Source organism: Coptis chinensis, chromosome 1, assembly GCF_015680905.1.
Source record: "Coptis chinensis isolate HL-2020 chromosome 1, ASM1568090v1, whole genome shotgun sequence".
NCBI classification, from domain to species: domain Eukaryota; kingdom Viridiplantae; phylum Streptophyta; class Magnoliopsida; order Ranunculales; family Ranunculaceae; genus Coptis; species Coptis chinensis.
In genome coordinates, this window is record NC_141456.1 from 16,046,995 (window position 1) to 16,063,623 (window position 16,629).

The following is a 16,629-nucleotide window of genomic DNA, read 5'->3' on the forward strand; positions in this document are numbered from 1 at the left end:
TCTACAACATAACAAACATATTCAAACAGTTTAACTATGAAAACATTGAAACCAATTGAACGGTCACGCGTACTACTACAAAAAGGCACATTAGCCATGTTTGGCAAACCTGTATATGTATATACCACAGTTTTCCCAATAACAATGGCTAATATATAGTCACTTACCAGGGTTTTTTCAACAGAACACTTGTCAACTAGTTACCAAAAAAACAAAGAATTCTCAACTTCTATCGGTCTCCTTTTTCAACTAGCTAGGGTTTCAAGTATTGATTTTGTTCATCTCTTCCTAATTTCAGGTCTCAGGTATTTGGTTTTCTCTCCCTCTCTCTCGATTTTGGCGGTTAATTTAGTGGTTTTTCTTTATATCGTTGGTAGATGTTAATAGGGTTTTCTAAAAATGTAATTTTCTTCTCCAATTTAAGTGAAACCCAGATTGTAGTGATTTTTGTATGTGATAATTTTGATTAAAAACCTTGTTTCTCTTTTTGTGTTAGTAGTAACGAACTTGAGTCTTGCTGCAAGGACGGTCCACTAAACAAAGGCTACTTGTTTTGGCAGTTGCTACTACTTCCAGGTAATCCTCTTCTTCTATCCCTTATGCAGGTTTATTGTTTGTTTGGTTTTGTTTGTGGTTTCTTTATCCTCTCTTCTATTAGATACTTAGAATTTCGAAAGAATAGTGTTAGATGTGTGTTTCTTGTTTTATGTAGTATAATTTGTTATTAGTATTAGAAAATAGATATGTTGATCTCATGTTTATAAATTATGAGAATTTGGGCATATGGTCTATTTGTTGTGGATGCATGAACTATGGGCAGTTAGTGGATTAATCACCTCTTGATACTTTATTAAACCCACTACGGGGTTTTAATTTCGCTAACCATTAAAGTTCTAGAAATCTAATTTAAATTAACTTAACATTAGATAGAGTACTTGTCATTGCTATCTCTGGTGCTCTGAGGCTCTTGGGAAGCAATGATTAGGAAACCTAGTCCGGAAAAACCCTCAAGTTTGTGATGTGTGTATATCGTCTGAATTTCTACCCAAGTCTATAAGAAATTCAGCTAGTACCTTATCTTTTATGTTTCCCCATGGAAACAGAAAGATTGAATATTGTTTTGCTTTGGTTGCGTAAGATAGATTCTACGCATTCATTAGAATGTATTGGAATGAAGGAAGCTTAATGGGTTGCCATCCTTTCTGAAGGGTGAGAATTATATGGCCACGGTTTTAGGTGACTGATTCAACTTCTTAACTATTTGTCATCAGCCCAAGAATGACCTTTCACTGCCAAAAGTAAGTACCCCTTTTTTAAAATAAGAACAAAAATCAGTACACCTCATCTCCCTGTTGAACCAAGATTATATGTCAATGATAAAGCCTTTTTTACCAATCAAAGTGGACACAAACAGAAATTTGTTCTCCAAAAGCTTGAACCAATAATTTGAGGGAATACAACTTCAAATTTAACTCGTATATTCATTAGGATATGATGATCTCCTTGGTTCATCAAGTCCCATTGCCTCCTTACCAGAAATGTTTTGTGGGGTTAGAGCTACTTTCTATTTAAAATCGATCAAAAAGTTAATTAGGCAGAACTTCAGTAAATGCTGACAAATATTCAACGATAGAGGAATAATTTGACATCCTTCTTCTGAGTTGTCAGAAAACAAAACAAGTTATAGAGGCACTAACAGAGCTAGCTAGGTTCTAAACATCTGGTTGTTTCTTAATTATATTGCAAATTTAATTAGTTCTGAAAACGAAACATCTGAAAACTTGACAATCATCTTCTTGATCAACCTTATGCACTTAAAAGCTCACCTATTGATTCTTGTCACAAGGGGTAGGTCACAAGGATATGCACACATATTTTATCAGGAATTAAGAAAAAATAATTTTGTAAGGTAATTACAATACATACATAATGCTAGTGTCTGATTACCAATGGCTATTGTTAGTTAAACCATATTGGTTATCTCATTGATTGGAATTGGTTTAGTTTTGGCTCTAATTAACTAGAAAGATCGAGTTTGAGATTTCATATAATACCACTGAATATTTGAATATTTGAAACTGTACACTTCTAATGACATACTCTGACTGTTGCACTCTTCCATATGACAAAATGAGAAATAGGTTTCTAATTAAAATCTCTAAATGTGATTTTAGTGCCAAATTCATTTGGCAGTGAAAGCTACAACTTTTGAATTTTCAATGCAAAGTTAGGGTACTAAGTATTATGATTGCTAGGAATTTCTTATATCACTAGGTAGAATGGCATGTGCACTGAACTTTTCCTAATACTCTCAACTCTGAATTTTATGGCCTTTATCTTACACTTTTTGCACCGTAGTTTGATTGGTAAAAGGTTATACTGTTTGTTTGTATTTGCTTTAACCACCAAATTGTGCCCAAATCTATGAATTGCATGATTTTATCTTGCTTATCCACCTTTTGTTTTTTCTTGTGTATGTAGTAGTCGTGTACTAAATTTCTGACATTGGGTATGGATAAGATTTGAATGTCTATGGATGGACTATCTGATGAATACGAGGTAGGGGCCGAGTAGTTTATAAAATGCTACACATTAAGAACTTACATACACTGATCATTCCCCAATGGCCCTCTCTCTAAGCATCTTAATGCCCTGGTACCTTCCAAGCATTAGCAAAGTGCCCATGGGACTTGTACTCAAAAGATCACTCAATGCAGAGGCATCCACAACTCTTAATCCTTCAACTCCAAACACCTTATAGTCCTTATCAACAACAGACCCAACACTGCATCCTCCATGACCATGTAAATAAGACATTTTATTCTTCTTGCAAAATTCTCTCAATTCCTCTTCAGTTGACACCCCTTTCTTTGTCTCAACATTATGTTCTTATTTTTGTCCTGAAATGATTTCATCCATCCTGTTGCAGTACTTGGTCCCTAGAGCAGAGTCCATAGACCGAGCAATCTTCTTCATCTCATGAACCATCTCAACGAATTCTTCCAAGTCATTTTCCTCTAGAAGATAGTTATATCTTACCGAAGGATTTTTTCTGGGATCTGTACTATTCAGCTCTAACTTCCCTTTAGAACTTGGATAAACTAGCTTTCCCCGTAGAACCCTTATTGGTCTGCCGCTGGCTTTACTTCCTCCATACTGAAATAAGAACCGTGAACTACTCGCAATTCCTACAACTTGAGAGGTATCCGCTTGTCCCTCATTACCTATTCCAGCATCCAGTAGAAAGTGTATGCCAGGGTGGTCTCTGATATCTTGACCTACTTGGGGTGCATCGATCATGGGTGCAATGTTGAACTTGCTAAGTAGTTCAGAGGGTCCAATTCCACTTAACATGAGGATTTGGGGACTCCCCATTGCTCCTGCAGACAACACCACATCACCCTCGGATTCTGAATCAGACGCTGGATTCAAGTTTACCTCATAGGAGCTGTCCAAATCCTCATGGCTCCTGATGAACCTGATGCCACAAGCCCTGGGCTTAGTTCCATCACCTGCAACTGCTGTATATTAGTTCACTACAGAATCATAGATGTTGGCATATTTTGACCAAGGATAGGTTCCATATTATTATTTTAACACAACAAAGACAACGCACTCCATGAAATGCCCAATAGTTTCATCGTTTTGGAATCTTATATGAAGTTACGGGTGTTCATGGCTGGTTTTATCTCAATTCGCCATAGACCTGGCTAGTACATGTGAACCTTGTGATCGGCTATACCTTATCCGAAAACTGGATCCATGGTGCAATAACCTAAACTTGTATGATGTGCCGAAATTTGTAATTCTACAAATATCTCAAAGAGCCAAAAACTTCTAAGCAAGAGCTAATAATTTTCCTTGTCATTTTATTCTACATTAGTTTTTTATATACCTTGAGAGAAGGTGGTGCTTTTAACCGTTGCGTTCAAAAGAACTGTGAGCCTCTCGGGGTCTCCAGTATGTAGCAGATGAGCAGAACAATGTCTCATGCCGTTCTCGTCAAATATGGTACCGGTTATCTTTGTTCCCTCTACATGCTCTAAGCTATAACCATTAAATGGTACGTTTCCAGCAGCAACGAATGCATCCCTCGCAAAACTCTGCTGTTCACTCAAGTTTGGTTCAAAGACCACTCTAGACTCCACCCATTCGTAAGCCTCCTTCACCAAATTCTCATCCCAACCAGCTCTAGCTATGTACTCCTTATTAGTTCTAGTGTAAAGCCCACCATTAATCACAGTTGACCCTCCCAAGACTCTTCCTCTTTGATTTGCTACTCCTTCCTCTGATACAAGTTCCTGTACAATCGATGTGAATTCATCAATTTGAAACATAGGGCGCCAGAAATTTTTTTTTTCCATTATAAAAGGGTCACCAAATGGTGACCCCCCTCGTTCTACTAGCAGCACTGTGAATCTTTTGGACAATGTTGCTGCGAGGGGGCAGCCACTAGTGCCTCCTCCCACAACAATATAGTCATATGATTTCCCTTGCACTTGCTCAACATTGGAAATAATGTTAAGAGTTCCATGGCCTGCAATGAAAATACAATAATTATGTAAGGGTATCACTGAACTTAATTGTATGGGACAGTTTTAAAGATAAAAATTTGGTGCACTCACCTTGAGACATTATAAGAGGTGATGAATATGAAAACTTCGAGAGGTGTAAGACTTTGAGAGCCTGGGAAATTATAAGAGATGATGAATATAAAGCAAAAATTATTACTGCAATCATTCTGATCATACAGTACTTACACGATAATAAATAAACCGGCCCAGCCTGCACGAGTCTGGCTATGCAATAACCGGTTACTGTGTCAAACATTGTTAAAAAACTCGAAAATTGGTTCAATTTGAAATCTCATTGAGGTCGAGTTGGATTGAAAATCCGAGAGTCAACTCAGTGAGTTGGAATTGCCCATATACATGTACATCCAAGTTATTTTTCCCTTAGAAGTTCTCAGACTGAGTTTTAATTAATAAGATTTCCATTATTAATCAGCAATAAATTGTTGTCATGTCCATTGCTGTCCAAATGGTTAAGAAGTCGTTGAAATAAGATTTCAATTATTGGTCAACAATAAATTGTTGTCCTGTCCATTTCCCTGTTTAAATGGTTAGGAATGCTCCAGTTGCTTTAGAGGGTAAGAGGTCCTGTTCGAGTCCCTCTTAGAGCATTTTTAGGAGTGATACCAAACTAACACCAAACACCAACAAATCATATATTTTGTGACGACGGTTCTAACAAACCAGTAATGTAATTATTTTGTAACCATCACAAAAAAAACAACTATTCATGACAATTTGGTTAAAACCGCGATAAATATATATTGTTTTAAAAAAATTATCAAATACATGTGAAATCAGACCTCACATTGAATTGGACTTGTAATAAACCACACTATTATCCATTAAATTTCAAGTAGCATTCATAAAATGCTAACTCCATTGAATTATCAGCCAATTCCCTTGGATAACCAATATATATTTGTATATTTAAAAACATAATGCAGTAAATAATACATTCCCAATGTAATACATATAAATTAAATCAGTCAAATCCAATTGAAAAAAAGAACCTAATCTTGCCCAAGTCGATCACCCACGTGCCTTTTGTTATTCTGCATATGGTTTTAATCTTGATAATAGTTCATAATACATTCTTAGATGAACTAAACAAAGTCTATTCGAACTTATGTCACTCCAGTATTTCCTTGTAGGTGTAAGCTGTTTTACAGCCAAGATTCTTTATCTGAAATATAATAAACCAATTGTATAAAATAATTGGAAAAGTTACATGGTGCTTCCTTACAAAAAATACATTGACATATTAGAATCTCCAAGCATCCAATGTATAACAAGTAAAAACATAACACTAAAATATGGAAAACACTTTATCCCAATTCCAAGTTTAGGTTTCTATATAGTGGCCTAACACTAAACTAATGAAATGGAGCAACTAACACGATGTCTTTTGGAAAATCAAAAGCCAATATCCGACTTAATCACAATTTTCAAGGGTTAATGAATTGTTTAATTGATATAAGTTACGAATAACTGAGTAAGCACCTTGAACAATTGTATAAGAGCCCAAAGCAATCATAAGCTCTTGAAGAGATAGTAAAACCAATCTAGAGACATCAAACAAGAGTTTAACACCTTGCCGTATGAAAAATGAAGAGAATCGAATAGGAGTTGGATTTGTCAAACACTGGATGGTGTTCCCTGAAATAAGAAACAAGTGATACAAATTAAAAATAACTCTATAAGCATATAGAATGTCCAATGCATGACTAAATTCTTAAACATTATGCACTTTATACCTCTAGATGCACAAAAAGAAAGAACGTATTTATGAACATGACCAATCAAAACTATAGGTATAGGTCTCCTACTAGTTACACCACCAATCAAAACTATAGGGCTGCTACCACTAAACTTTTGTCCTGTCTCTTCTGGGGGTTGTACAGTAATAGAATAACTCAAGTGTGCAAGGAACAAAAAGGAATAAATGGATAAAGACTTCTAAACAGTGAGTATTCAAGAAGCAAGTTTTACTTCATGAATTCAATATATTATCCCACATATTTTAGCAAAATGTGTTTCTTTGAATAGATGTGGTACCAAACAAACTTAAAACAACAGTGTGGGTATTATGCTTCTGACTCTACACACATGAGATAGGATCTGAAGATGATGCTATGGAATGCGGCATTAAGTAGCAGATGAAAGCATTCGGCAGTGTCACGGACCTCTTTAACTAATATGGCTGAATCTAGATGTTCCAATTTCCTAAAGTTATTTACATTTAAAAATAACTGGAAAAACTTACCCAAGTCCTTCTTGGGACCAGGAAGCTTCGTACACTCCATTTCTTGTCCGAAATGTTGTTTCTACCATGTCTTCATGAAAAACAAAATAAAATAAAATAAAACTTTCTCTAAACACTAGAAAAGGAAAATAAAAGCAGAAGAGAACTCACCAAGAGAACTTAAAACATCTTAAAAGCTAAAGATCGGAAGAAAACATAACCAGATGAGTAACTTTCCGAAATAAACTAAACCATTACGAATGAAACAAGCACACCTGGTTAGTCAAACCAACAAAAGGAATCACAAATATCAAACTCAGAATATAGCTAAATATGAATTACAACTTGTGTGTTATTGGAGTAGATTTGGAGAGCAATGATATTTTGTTCTTTACCAATAGTATTCATTATTCTAATATCTACGTATACATTTCCAGACCCCTCATCTTGATTATCTAGTATCACATAAAAGGTTGCATTTACGTTGATACAGTTGTGGAATGAGTGAATGACTTTTCCATCAAAGTTGCCTCTTCGCAGAAGTACAATCTATGCTTATTGGCCCCTTAAGATAGGGTCACATGAATTAAATATCTTTTATTGTTAAATCGCTATCAGAGTTGAGTCACACTAGTTGTTCCATCAAACCTATACATGCGTAAATAACAATGATTCTAATCAAGCAATAGAAGCATGAGTTCATGAAAACTGGCAATGTTTCTGTATGACATACGCTAATTGATAAGGAAATAGTACAAGATGAATTCGTTCTGAATTTGGGTCTAGGCATCAGAATGGATTTCATCTATTTACAGATATAATATTAGTCATTACCAACTCAACTAGAAAGCAAACACTGAATTTATAACCTTACTATCAAAATAAAAATGCTAAACAGATTGTCATATCGAGTCGTTTAAAAAGTTAACTAGAATGATCGACTCCAAGTTACATCCCAATTTTTAGTAGATACTAGTTCTTCTTACAAAATGGAAATATGGTATGAAATCATTGTGTTTCTATTAGAAATGTACTTGCATCAGGAATTTCAACTGCGAATTCAGCACAACAGAACGCAGAGAACATGGCAGAGAGACCAGAACTTGCGTAGGACAGAACCATTGCAGGGCCAATAGAATAGCACATACCTATGTTTCAACAGTCTTTCAAGTCACCACCTTTTTCCCTCCGAATCGACAATGCAAATAAATTGAGTAGAGTAGGGGTTAGTACAGTTGATATGCATGTGTACTATTAACCCTATTTCTATATTTATTTCTAGGAAACAGTCAATTCACATTATGTTGCAAACAAATACTGATGACTAAGTTTCTTAAAATTAAGTGTAAACAAAATGAATGTGCGACAATAGTATATAATGAGTTCTTGCAAGAGAGTGCGCAAACACAACAAATTTTAGTGCTGAGAAAATCATATAATAAGTCAGGTTTAGTCAACAAAAAAATTATTATTGCCGCTAAACAATTTTAGCCTCTAATGTGAGCCTATAATGTGCCTATATAATGGGAAAACTTATATATATATTCAGTTCTATATATAAGAAGATGAACAAATAAACCATGTTTTCATTGACTGCCATTTTTGGATAAAAATAAATCACAACTTTGTGTAGGGAAACTAAGCACAACATAATACTATATACAATAAGTTACAGAACAATTAGTGTGGACAATATATAAATGGAAAAGTGAAGGGCCATAAATAAAGAAAAAGTTAAATAAGCCACGTACTAAAAGGCAAAGAAGGGGAGAAGTTTTTTACTATGCTGCATTTAACAATGGTAAATTGAGATAATGTCAAAAGCAATGCATCCAAAGTGTGAGAATATTTCTTTAAAATGAATGAGATGTCTTATTACATTGTGAGTCAACACTAAGATGCACAAAGAGCCACAAAAGATTGGTAGTAGGCACCCAACTGAAGATTAATAATATAATAAGCAAATAATCCAGAGACCAAAATTTTATAGAGCACTATGAAATCATTCCCAGCAAAAAAAACACTAAAGATGTAATTACTATAAAATCTTGAACTGTGTCACGCCTTGTGCAACTTTACAATCAACTTTACAATGATTGCTATCACTCTAGTACAACGACTAATACCATCAAAGTAATGCACATGAACGTGCCTTGATGCTATGCACATGAAAGGGAAATGGCGAAAGGAAAATGCTATGTGGACATTTATTAAATTGCAAACTATGTGAAATGGATTTCAAACACCATAGTAATTAAACATGCCTTCTACCAGTTCTTATTTCTTTATCTATTAAAGCATTCCATGCAACAACTAAGAGAAGAAAAAAGAAGACAGAGATAGTACTTACCAGGACATAGCGAAGATGTAGGCGAGGCAGAAGCAAAGAGTAAGAGGATCACATCGTTATTTGCAAATTTATGATCAACTATCTAGAATCCCATTTTGAACGACACTATTGTAATTTAGCAGTCCTTCAAAGTTCAAATAGCGACCTGTGTTTGACAAAAATACGAAAGCCTCAAACCGATTTTGGGAAGCGCTAACTGATTGATATTAAACAATCCAATAGTGGCAAAATTCAAGTGTAACTAAACATAAAAGTTATTCATGTATTTCTTCAAACAATTAAAAGTTATGTGGAAGAAAAATGAGTGAGAAGAATAAGAAAACGGGACGGGAAGAAAATGCAATCAAACCTATTTCTGAAGATCGCCATGGAACATTGTATGTATCATTTTTTCTCTTTTTTGCCAAATTTAGAAACGGGGTCTAAATGGTGAGAATAAAAGAAGTAATTAATGAATTTGAGAAAGATAAATAGAGTTTCATTATTTTGCTGTAGAAAGAAGATGTTTTTTTTATGCTGTAGGTAAACTTGTGAAGGACTCGAAACGGTGCGTCTAGTGCGTCTGTTTCGGTTATTATTCGGTTTATTTCCGTCACTTCTTTTTACCAATTTACCTTTTCTGTACCTAGCAAAAAAATAGTGGTTGTCCAACTTTCCGGTACCCTTTCGATTAAAAACTTTGGCCTAAAACCGGTCTGGTACCCTTTCGATTAAAAACTCTGGCCTAAAACCAGAAATACGGAAACTAATCGAAAAAGCAAGTTTCTGCATTATATATAAGATATGAAGTGTTATGTGATGCAAGACTTAGCATACTATACAATGTCCAAAGTAAATATATATTTGCATAAACATAACAAAAGTAAGAGCACAAGCAAAAGAGTGAAAGATTGGTGGCATTACTGTGATATCAAGACAGAAGATATCTTTGATCATCACAAGATGCTTCAACGTCTAAATTCCATCCGTCTCAACTCCAGCACAAACTGTCCCCTCCTTTCCGCACATTCAGTAAGGATTTGAAGCTTAAATAAAATGAAAATTGAAAACTGAAAGTGAAGATTGAATTTAATATACTAGGTAATTAGTATCAACTAGTTAGTGTTACATTTTTAGATCCATAATCTGTAGTAACTGAATATGTACATAGTAATTAAGCGTTACACCATTGCGTTTTAACCTTATCACAGTTTAGACTAGTTGCACTGAATCATTTCATCATTCACAAACTATTCAACATTCAGTTAACAATCTATATATTAAATTAAACAAGTAAACATGAAATTCTCCATCATAGAACGAGAAATTCACATCAGAATCTAAAAATCAAAACAAACCGATAAATAACCGGTTATAAAACGAATTGAACAAGTTGAAAACACGTACAGGATCGAGAGAGATATTTCCATGAACAGTTAGGAAAACCTTCCATCTCGTGTCATGACGGAACTCAAATCTTGAGTTAAACGTACTTCTTCGTTGAAACAAGCTCCTATCTCTGTTGAATAGACTTCAAATTGATGATAATAAAAGTGATAGAGTGGATCACTCGATCGGCTAGAATATGAAACCGTCTCACAACAGTTTTCAACCAAAACAAGCCACTTGACCAAAATACCCCAAGAAAAACGATTATTCGTCTCTGTTTTTGCAAACAGTGCCAAATTATGGCCCGAGTGCAAGATTGTGCTTACGCGAAAAACACAAACAGATATTTGTCACGTTTTCTAATACGCTCGTGACAAATGTACACTTTGAAGCGTGACAAAAGACCAAATATGTACTAGTGATTTTTTTTTGTGCGAGACATATTGTAGTTTCTATGGAAATGGAGATAATCCTTTTTTCCATTTGTAAAAGCTATGCCAGTGCTTTTGAAATATAAGTATCAATGGTTTCAATGCCACAAAGAAGAGTTTTCTGCATCATTTTCTTTTTTCTACAATTTTCCCACTGAAGGTCTTCGATGAACAACGATATGACATTTACTAATTTCGTTTTCGAGAGATAAAGAGTGGTTACAATAATTTCATCAAGAGCAATACGCATAATTCACTTCTTCACATAATCACATTAATCTCAATAAAAAAAGTAGTGTTGATTTGTTTTGGTTTATAAGCATAAAGAATATAAAGAATGTTGAGTCTGAAGATTAACAGCCCAAGAAATAGGACTAGTCATTCAGACACAGTTCATGATGATGTAGCAATGGATTACTACTGAAAGTGCATTGCAACTAGACTACTGACGGGGAGCACTCGAGCAGTTCTTTTTTGCATCGTCTTGCTACTTTCAGTAATCATCAAGGACTTGATTTTGGGTCTCTTCTCACCACATGGTCTGACGAGTTATTATGAGGGAGTTTAATCCAATGTAGTCAAGGCATTAATACGCAACACTTTCTTTGTGTTTTAAGCGTGACGCGTGGCACGCGCCTGATTAAAGTGAGGTGTGTAGTAATAAAAAAATAGATATAACAAATAAAAAATAAAATAAATATTAAATATGACATTAATTATTACTGATTGTCTTAGCTATACATTAAAATTAATTTTACGTGATTGTAAACATGAAACCATTGAGCAACACCCATAAAATCCACGAGTCATTTCCATACCATTGTAGTCATTTAAAAGAAAAATCATAACCAATAAGTAAATAGCAAAATAAAACTCGTATCTGTCAATGCAATCTAGCTCAACTTCAATAAACTAAAAAAGTAAACCAATCGAATTGAACCAAAGGAGTTTTTCACAAAATAGAACACGAGATTCAAATTTTGGAATCCCATAAAATTTCATTTAATCCATTTTTGTGTCTTCTCTCAATCCATACAACTTAACAAAAATTAATAAAAATTAAGTTTAGAGTGTACTCCAAGATGAAACTTATTAAATTTGTATAATTTCTTGTACCATACAACAATTGGATCGAGTGTAAATGTGTCACGTATAGCAAAAATTGTACAAAATAACGAAAAAACTATAAATGTTGATAACGCCTTGTGCACATTGCGCCTCAACAAAAGTAGCAGGGCTGGTCATCGAGTCGAGTTGTTCGTGAGTAACTCGAGCTCGGCTCGTCGAAAGCTCGACTCAAACTCGCTCATTCAATAATATTAGTCGAGTTTGAGCACATTTTAAAACTCAAGCTCGAACTCGAGATGCTCGCAAGCTACTCGCAGTTCGCACTTTACATAGTTATGTTAACGCTTATTTGGGATAATTATTTATGTTAGTGTGTTAGATTATAATTACTCAACACATATTGATTGTATTTATAATGTACATGTACACCTTAAAATATAGTTGTTTAATAGTGATTATTGTGGTATTAGTAAATTGTAATTGCATTTTAGTATTTTATTTAGATGAGTTTAGCAAGTTATTTTGGTCTTGGGGTAAAATTTAAAGTCTATTTGTGTTCAATTATCTCTAGTTTGTGCAGGTTGAAGTCGAGCCTATACATAATACAAGTCAAATCAAATTTTAAAGCCTATGATCGAATTCAAATTTGTAGTCTAGAAGAATAGAAATCTAGACGCATTGAGCTACTCGAATACTCGATGAGTCGAGCTTGAGCACAAAATAAAGCTCAAACAAAATTTGAGCTCGACTCGAAAGATACACGAGCCGAGCTTGAGCACCCTAATACTCGACACGAATAGCTCGATGATCAGCCCTAAACAAAAGGCACAAAAGACACCCGCCTTGGTCAAGGCGAGGCACTAAAGTGCGCCTCTCCGCACCTTGCACCTTAGGCGCGCGTCTCTTTGCGCCTTGACTACACTGGTTTAAACTAGAAAGAAGGGAATAAAAAAGAATGGAACCAAACTCATGTAGGAAGAAGGCGAAGGGGTTTGGGAAGGTTTGTGTTATGTGTTTCGTGCAAATGAGTTATTTTCCCTTAATTTTTACTTTTTTGGTTAGAAAAAAAAAACCAAAAAATTAGAAATGGAGAAGTTACACTACAACATAATAGGTTTCTTGCAGCGCCATGCACCGTTGCAACAAGTGCCTTAAAGCGTTGCAAATGTTCTTTTGCCACATACAAGATGGCGTCACAAAGCCGCTGCTAAAAAGTGGGCCATAAATACTCAACTACAACACCAAAAGTGGCATTGCAAAATATTTGGGCTTGTTGCCACACCATTTGGCGCTGTTAATACACTATTGTCGTTACTACTTCGTTCTTTGAAAATAAATTAATTGTAAATTTATTTTAAACTATTTGCAACGCATGGCATCGCAAAAGACAAACATTTTGCTACATTGGTGGCGTTGCAGGAAGTTTGAATATTTAGCTGCACATTTGGCATGGCAAAAGGTGTCCTAACATTTAGCTGCATGATAGGCATGGCAAAAGATGTCTCTACTGTACCGCCTCCTCCCTACTGTGCAATCAAAGTTTTTAGCCACACCAAAATTGTTGCTAACGGTATAAAATCCAAATTAAAGCACCTGCTTCATTGGTGACACATTTAGCATTGCAAATGGTATAATTCATGCACCTATACAATCTTGCCCAATACACTTTATATAGAAAATAATAACCCCGTAACAATTCACCAGAAATTGTAATATAATGTATTTCATTAACTAAAATCATTCGTTACCAAAGATCTTAAAGAATCCGCATAATTAATTATTCTTTGCAAAAACATCGTCTCACAATCTTAACAATGATCAACTAAATTTAGATAAAGTATTCAAAACTAAAATTCTACAAATAGTGTCTACAGTATCCCAATTTGAGCAGCATCCTCCCGAAGTTTCTTCTTCAATCCACTACTGACGACGGATCGACCAATCTAATACAAGTAAAAAAAAGTCACATACATAAATTGATTCAAAACATTAATAAATCTAATTTACACTCAAGTTGGCAATACATGTAAAACTATTTTTATCAACTCAAACCTATGCACCTCATATGCATAAGTACCAGTGTACCGCTACAACATGCCACAATTGGTGCCCATGGTAGATAGCTTATACTGAATTTATCAAAGTTACAACTCACATTCATTAAGGTACAAATCAAATAAGAAGAAAAAAATAACCAAAAGCTAATAGATTTTGAATTAAACAAGTCAATGTCAAACCATTGAAAACCAACCATGAAACAACATTTCTTGTCTCTCAGGTAAGTTGTCTAAACTTTGCATTTGAAGCTCTGTCATGTGTTGACTGTGTGCATATCAAATATATATAAACTTAATAATTTTAGTTGATTTAGAAATAGAAAAGAACATCAAAAGAATACCTGGAAAAAAAAGTTCAAAGCTTAAGCTTTTTTTCCTTGCTAAGTGTGTTTAAGTTGAGGACCTTAACCATGTTTTAAAACAAACAATATTACCATCCAGATTAAAAACCTCTAATTTCAGTTTACACAAAGTGTCCACAACAATAAGAAATATTTGTCAGTCAAAAAGAAGTAAGGTTAAGGTAATAACCCATTTCATAGCTATGAAAGTTGTAAACGCGAACCCATTTCAGAGGTGAAACCTAAATTGAATGTCACAAACAATTTACATAAACTGGGACATCAAAGCTAGAATTACTACCAGGTAATAACCACACCCCACTTCTCAAAATCTAAATTTCTATTACCCATTTATTCCAAAAACAGGGTAACATATAACAGAATTAATGATACCAACTATAAGCTGAAGAATAGAAGAAACAAAGAATGTGCATCTAATCTGGTTCACACAAAATGTCGGATCATATTCATTGAATGAACCAGTACACTCCTTGCTTCCTGTAAATGCATCTAAGGAAACCCCAATCGCTTTAATGAGAGTGGACTGAGTGCTCCTGTTTTCTAGTAGCCCTAAGGTAACTATTTACAATGCTTTATGGAACTCTTAAATCAATAAGTGCTAAAACAAACTTCCTCCCAACAACATAGATATGTTTGAAACCCACTTAACAGAAGCAACAAACTCTGTATCGTTGATCTTCCCATCTTAAATAGGGAATTTCATATTGAAGCAATACCCCGATGGCTGATGGGCAGGCAATAGTGATAAGTGGGCTAAGCAGTAAGGGCGAGGCTAATAAAAAAGGGCGCTTTGAAGCTTTAGGGATTTCTATTTTCTCAATTGCGAAAAAAAAAAAAAAAAAAAAAAAAAAAAAAAAAAAAATTGATTGAATGAATATATAAATCCCAAAGGAGATCGAATAAGAGACTAACCAAAATCCGAAGCTTTTTAAAGGATTACTAATAAACCTAAAAACCAAAAAAAAATCAAAGTTTTAAACTATTTAATATGAATTTTGAGAAAATAGAAAAGAGAAGAAGTCGATCGCTTACCTTAACTTCGATGGCACTGGAAGATAGATGGTTAAAGCTTTGAATCCTTCGATGGCAGTATATGGAAGATAGATGGCAGTATATGGAAAAGATATCGGCGGTTTGGCAGACGAAGTATTTGGGGAGAATATTTAGGTTTCCAATTTAAAGTATTTTCGTAAAGCTGCCTAACTTGAAACTAGCCCGCGAAAAACTTTTCCAGTGAAAATAAATAGTTAAATACCGCCCCATTATAAAAGCCCATAGCCCACGTTAATAGCGTTGCAGCAGGGGTCATGCCAAATAAAATTTTATTTTCATAAAATGTTGTTACACCGACAAAGGCATGGCAACAAATTACGTAAACAGTAGCAACAACTATGGCGTCATAATTGATAATTGTTTATTTTTTAAAATATTAAATTGGGAACATTTGTCATGCCATAGGCGTCTCAACAATTAAGTCCAAATGACTTGGGTCACATAAAACGGCAAACGTTTTTGCAACCTTATAGGCGTTGCAAAAGACACTTTTTAACAACAATTTTTAGGCGCTGCAAAAGACCCCTTCTGTTGTAATTAGGGAGTGTTAAGTCCGGGACACATGGGTATATATTTGACACGGTTACTGGGATTGAAATCCAGTAACTTGCATGGTCGAACTCAGTATGCACTATTGAGAAAAAGTGCTCGTGTTCATTTAGACAGAGATTGAAAGATTAAACATTTAAAAGCCCTTTAGATATTAAGGTTGGGTCGGCCCGGCCATAAAGTCAGCATAGGGTCGGGTCGGGCCGGGTCACAAGTCTAAATCTCAAGCCCTGACCCTACCCTAAGCCCTCTTTAAAAGCTTTAGGGCCGGGTTTTAGGGCAGGACCTATTTATTTTCTTCATTTTACAAATGTCATTTTTCAGACAAAGGTTGTTTTTTTGGTTTCTGTGTTACAAATGCCTGCTCTGTATTTCGCTTTAATGGTATGGACGGAAACCTTTAGTTCTAGACTTGGCTTGGATGTGAATAAAAATATAATTTATAAGAAGTAAGTGAGAAAATAAATTAAGAATAATAAGTTCTAGACTTTGATTTGATGATCAAAGGAATAAAGTCTTATTTTTTTATTAGGCTAGTGCTCATTGTTCTTCATGGTTGCTAGATAGGTTGACAA

At 34.7% G+C, this 16,629-nt stretch overlaps 1 protein-coding gene and 2 long non-coding RNA genes across 27 annotated transcripts; 2 read left to right on the forward strand and 1 right to left on the reverse strand.

Annotated features, from left to right (window-relative positions):
• The first annotated feature begins 171 nt into the window (after window positions 1-171).
• LOC147522482 (uncharacterized) lies at window positions 172-3,867 on the forward strand. Its single transcript, XR_015213095.1, has 3 exons — window positions 172-305; window positions 500-576; window positions 2,482-3,867. It is a non-coding gene; the product is annotated as an uncharacterized LOC147522482 (long non-coding RNA).
• LOC147522483 ((R)-mandelonitrile lyase-like) lies at window positions 2,519-10,865 on the reverse strand. Of its 25 annotated transcripts, none has more exons than XM_086593748.1 (10): window positions 10,553-10,865; window positions 9,891-10,191; window positions 9,167-9,850; window positions 7,965-7,994; window positions 6,838-6,907; window positions 6,075-6,230; window positions 4,761-5,757; window positions 4,626-4,686; window positions 3,896-4,537; window positions 2,519-3,518 (listed from the first exon to the last, which is right to left on the reverse strand). In XM_086593748.1, the coding sequence occupies exons 8-10, from the start codon at window positions 4,633-4,635 to the stop codon at window positions 2,890-2,892; spliced, it is 1,281 nt and encodes a 426-aa protein (XP_086449874.1). In that variant the 5' UTR covers window positions 4,636-4,686; window positions 4,761-5,757; window positions 6,075-6,230; window positions 6,838-6,907; window positions 7,965-7,994; window positions 9,167-9,850; window positions 9,891-10,191; window positions 10,553-10,865; the 3' UTR covers window positions 2,519-2,889. The 25 variants fall into 25 exon arrangements, with proteins under 25 accessions (XP_086449874.1, XP_086449858.1, XP_086449882.1 ...); XM_086593732.1 differs by having other exon boundaries at window positions 7,965-8,002; XM_086593756.1 differs by lacking the exon at window positions 9,891-10,191 and having other exon boundaries at window positions 7,965-8,002; window positions 9,167-9,311.
• LOC147522484 (uncharacterized) lies at window positions 10,114-10,665 on the forward strand. The gene is made up of 2 exons (XR_015213096.1): window positions 10,114-10,246; window positions 10,317-10,665. It is a non-coding gene; the product is annotated as an uncharacterized LOC147522484 (long non-coding RNA).
• Window positions 10,866-16,629: the final 5,764 nt, after the last annotated feature.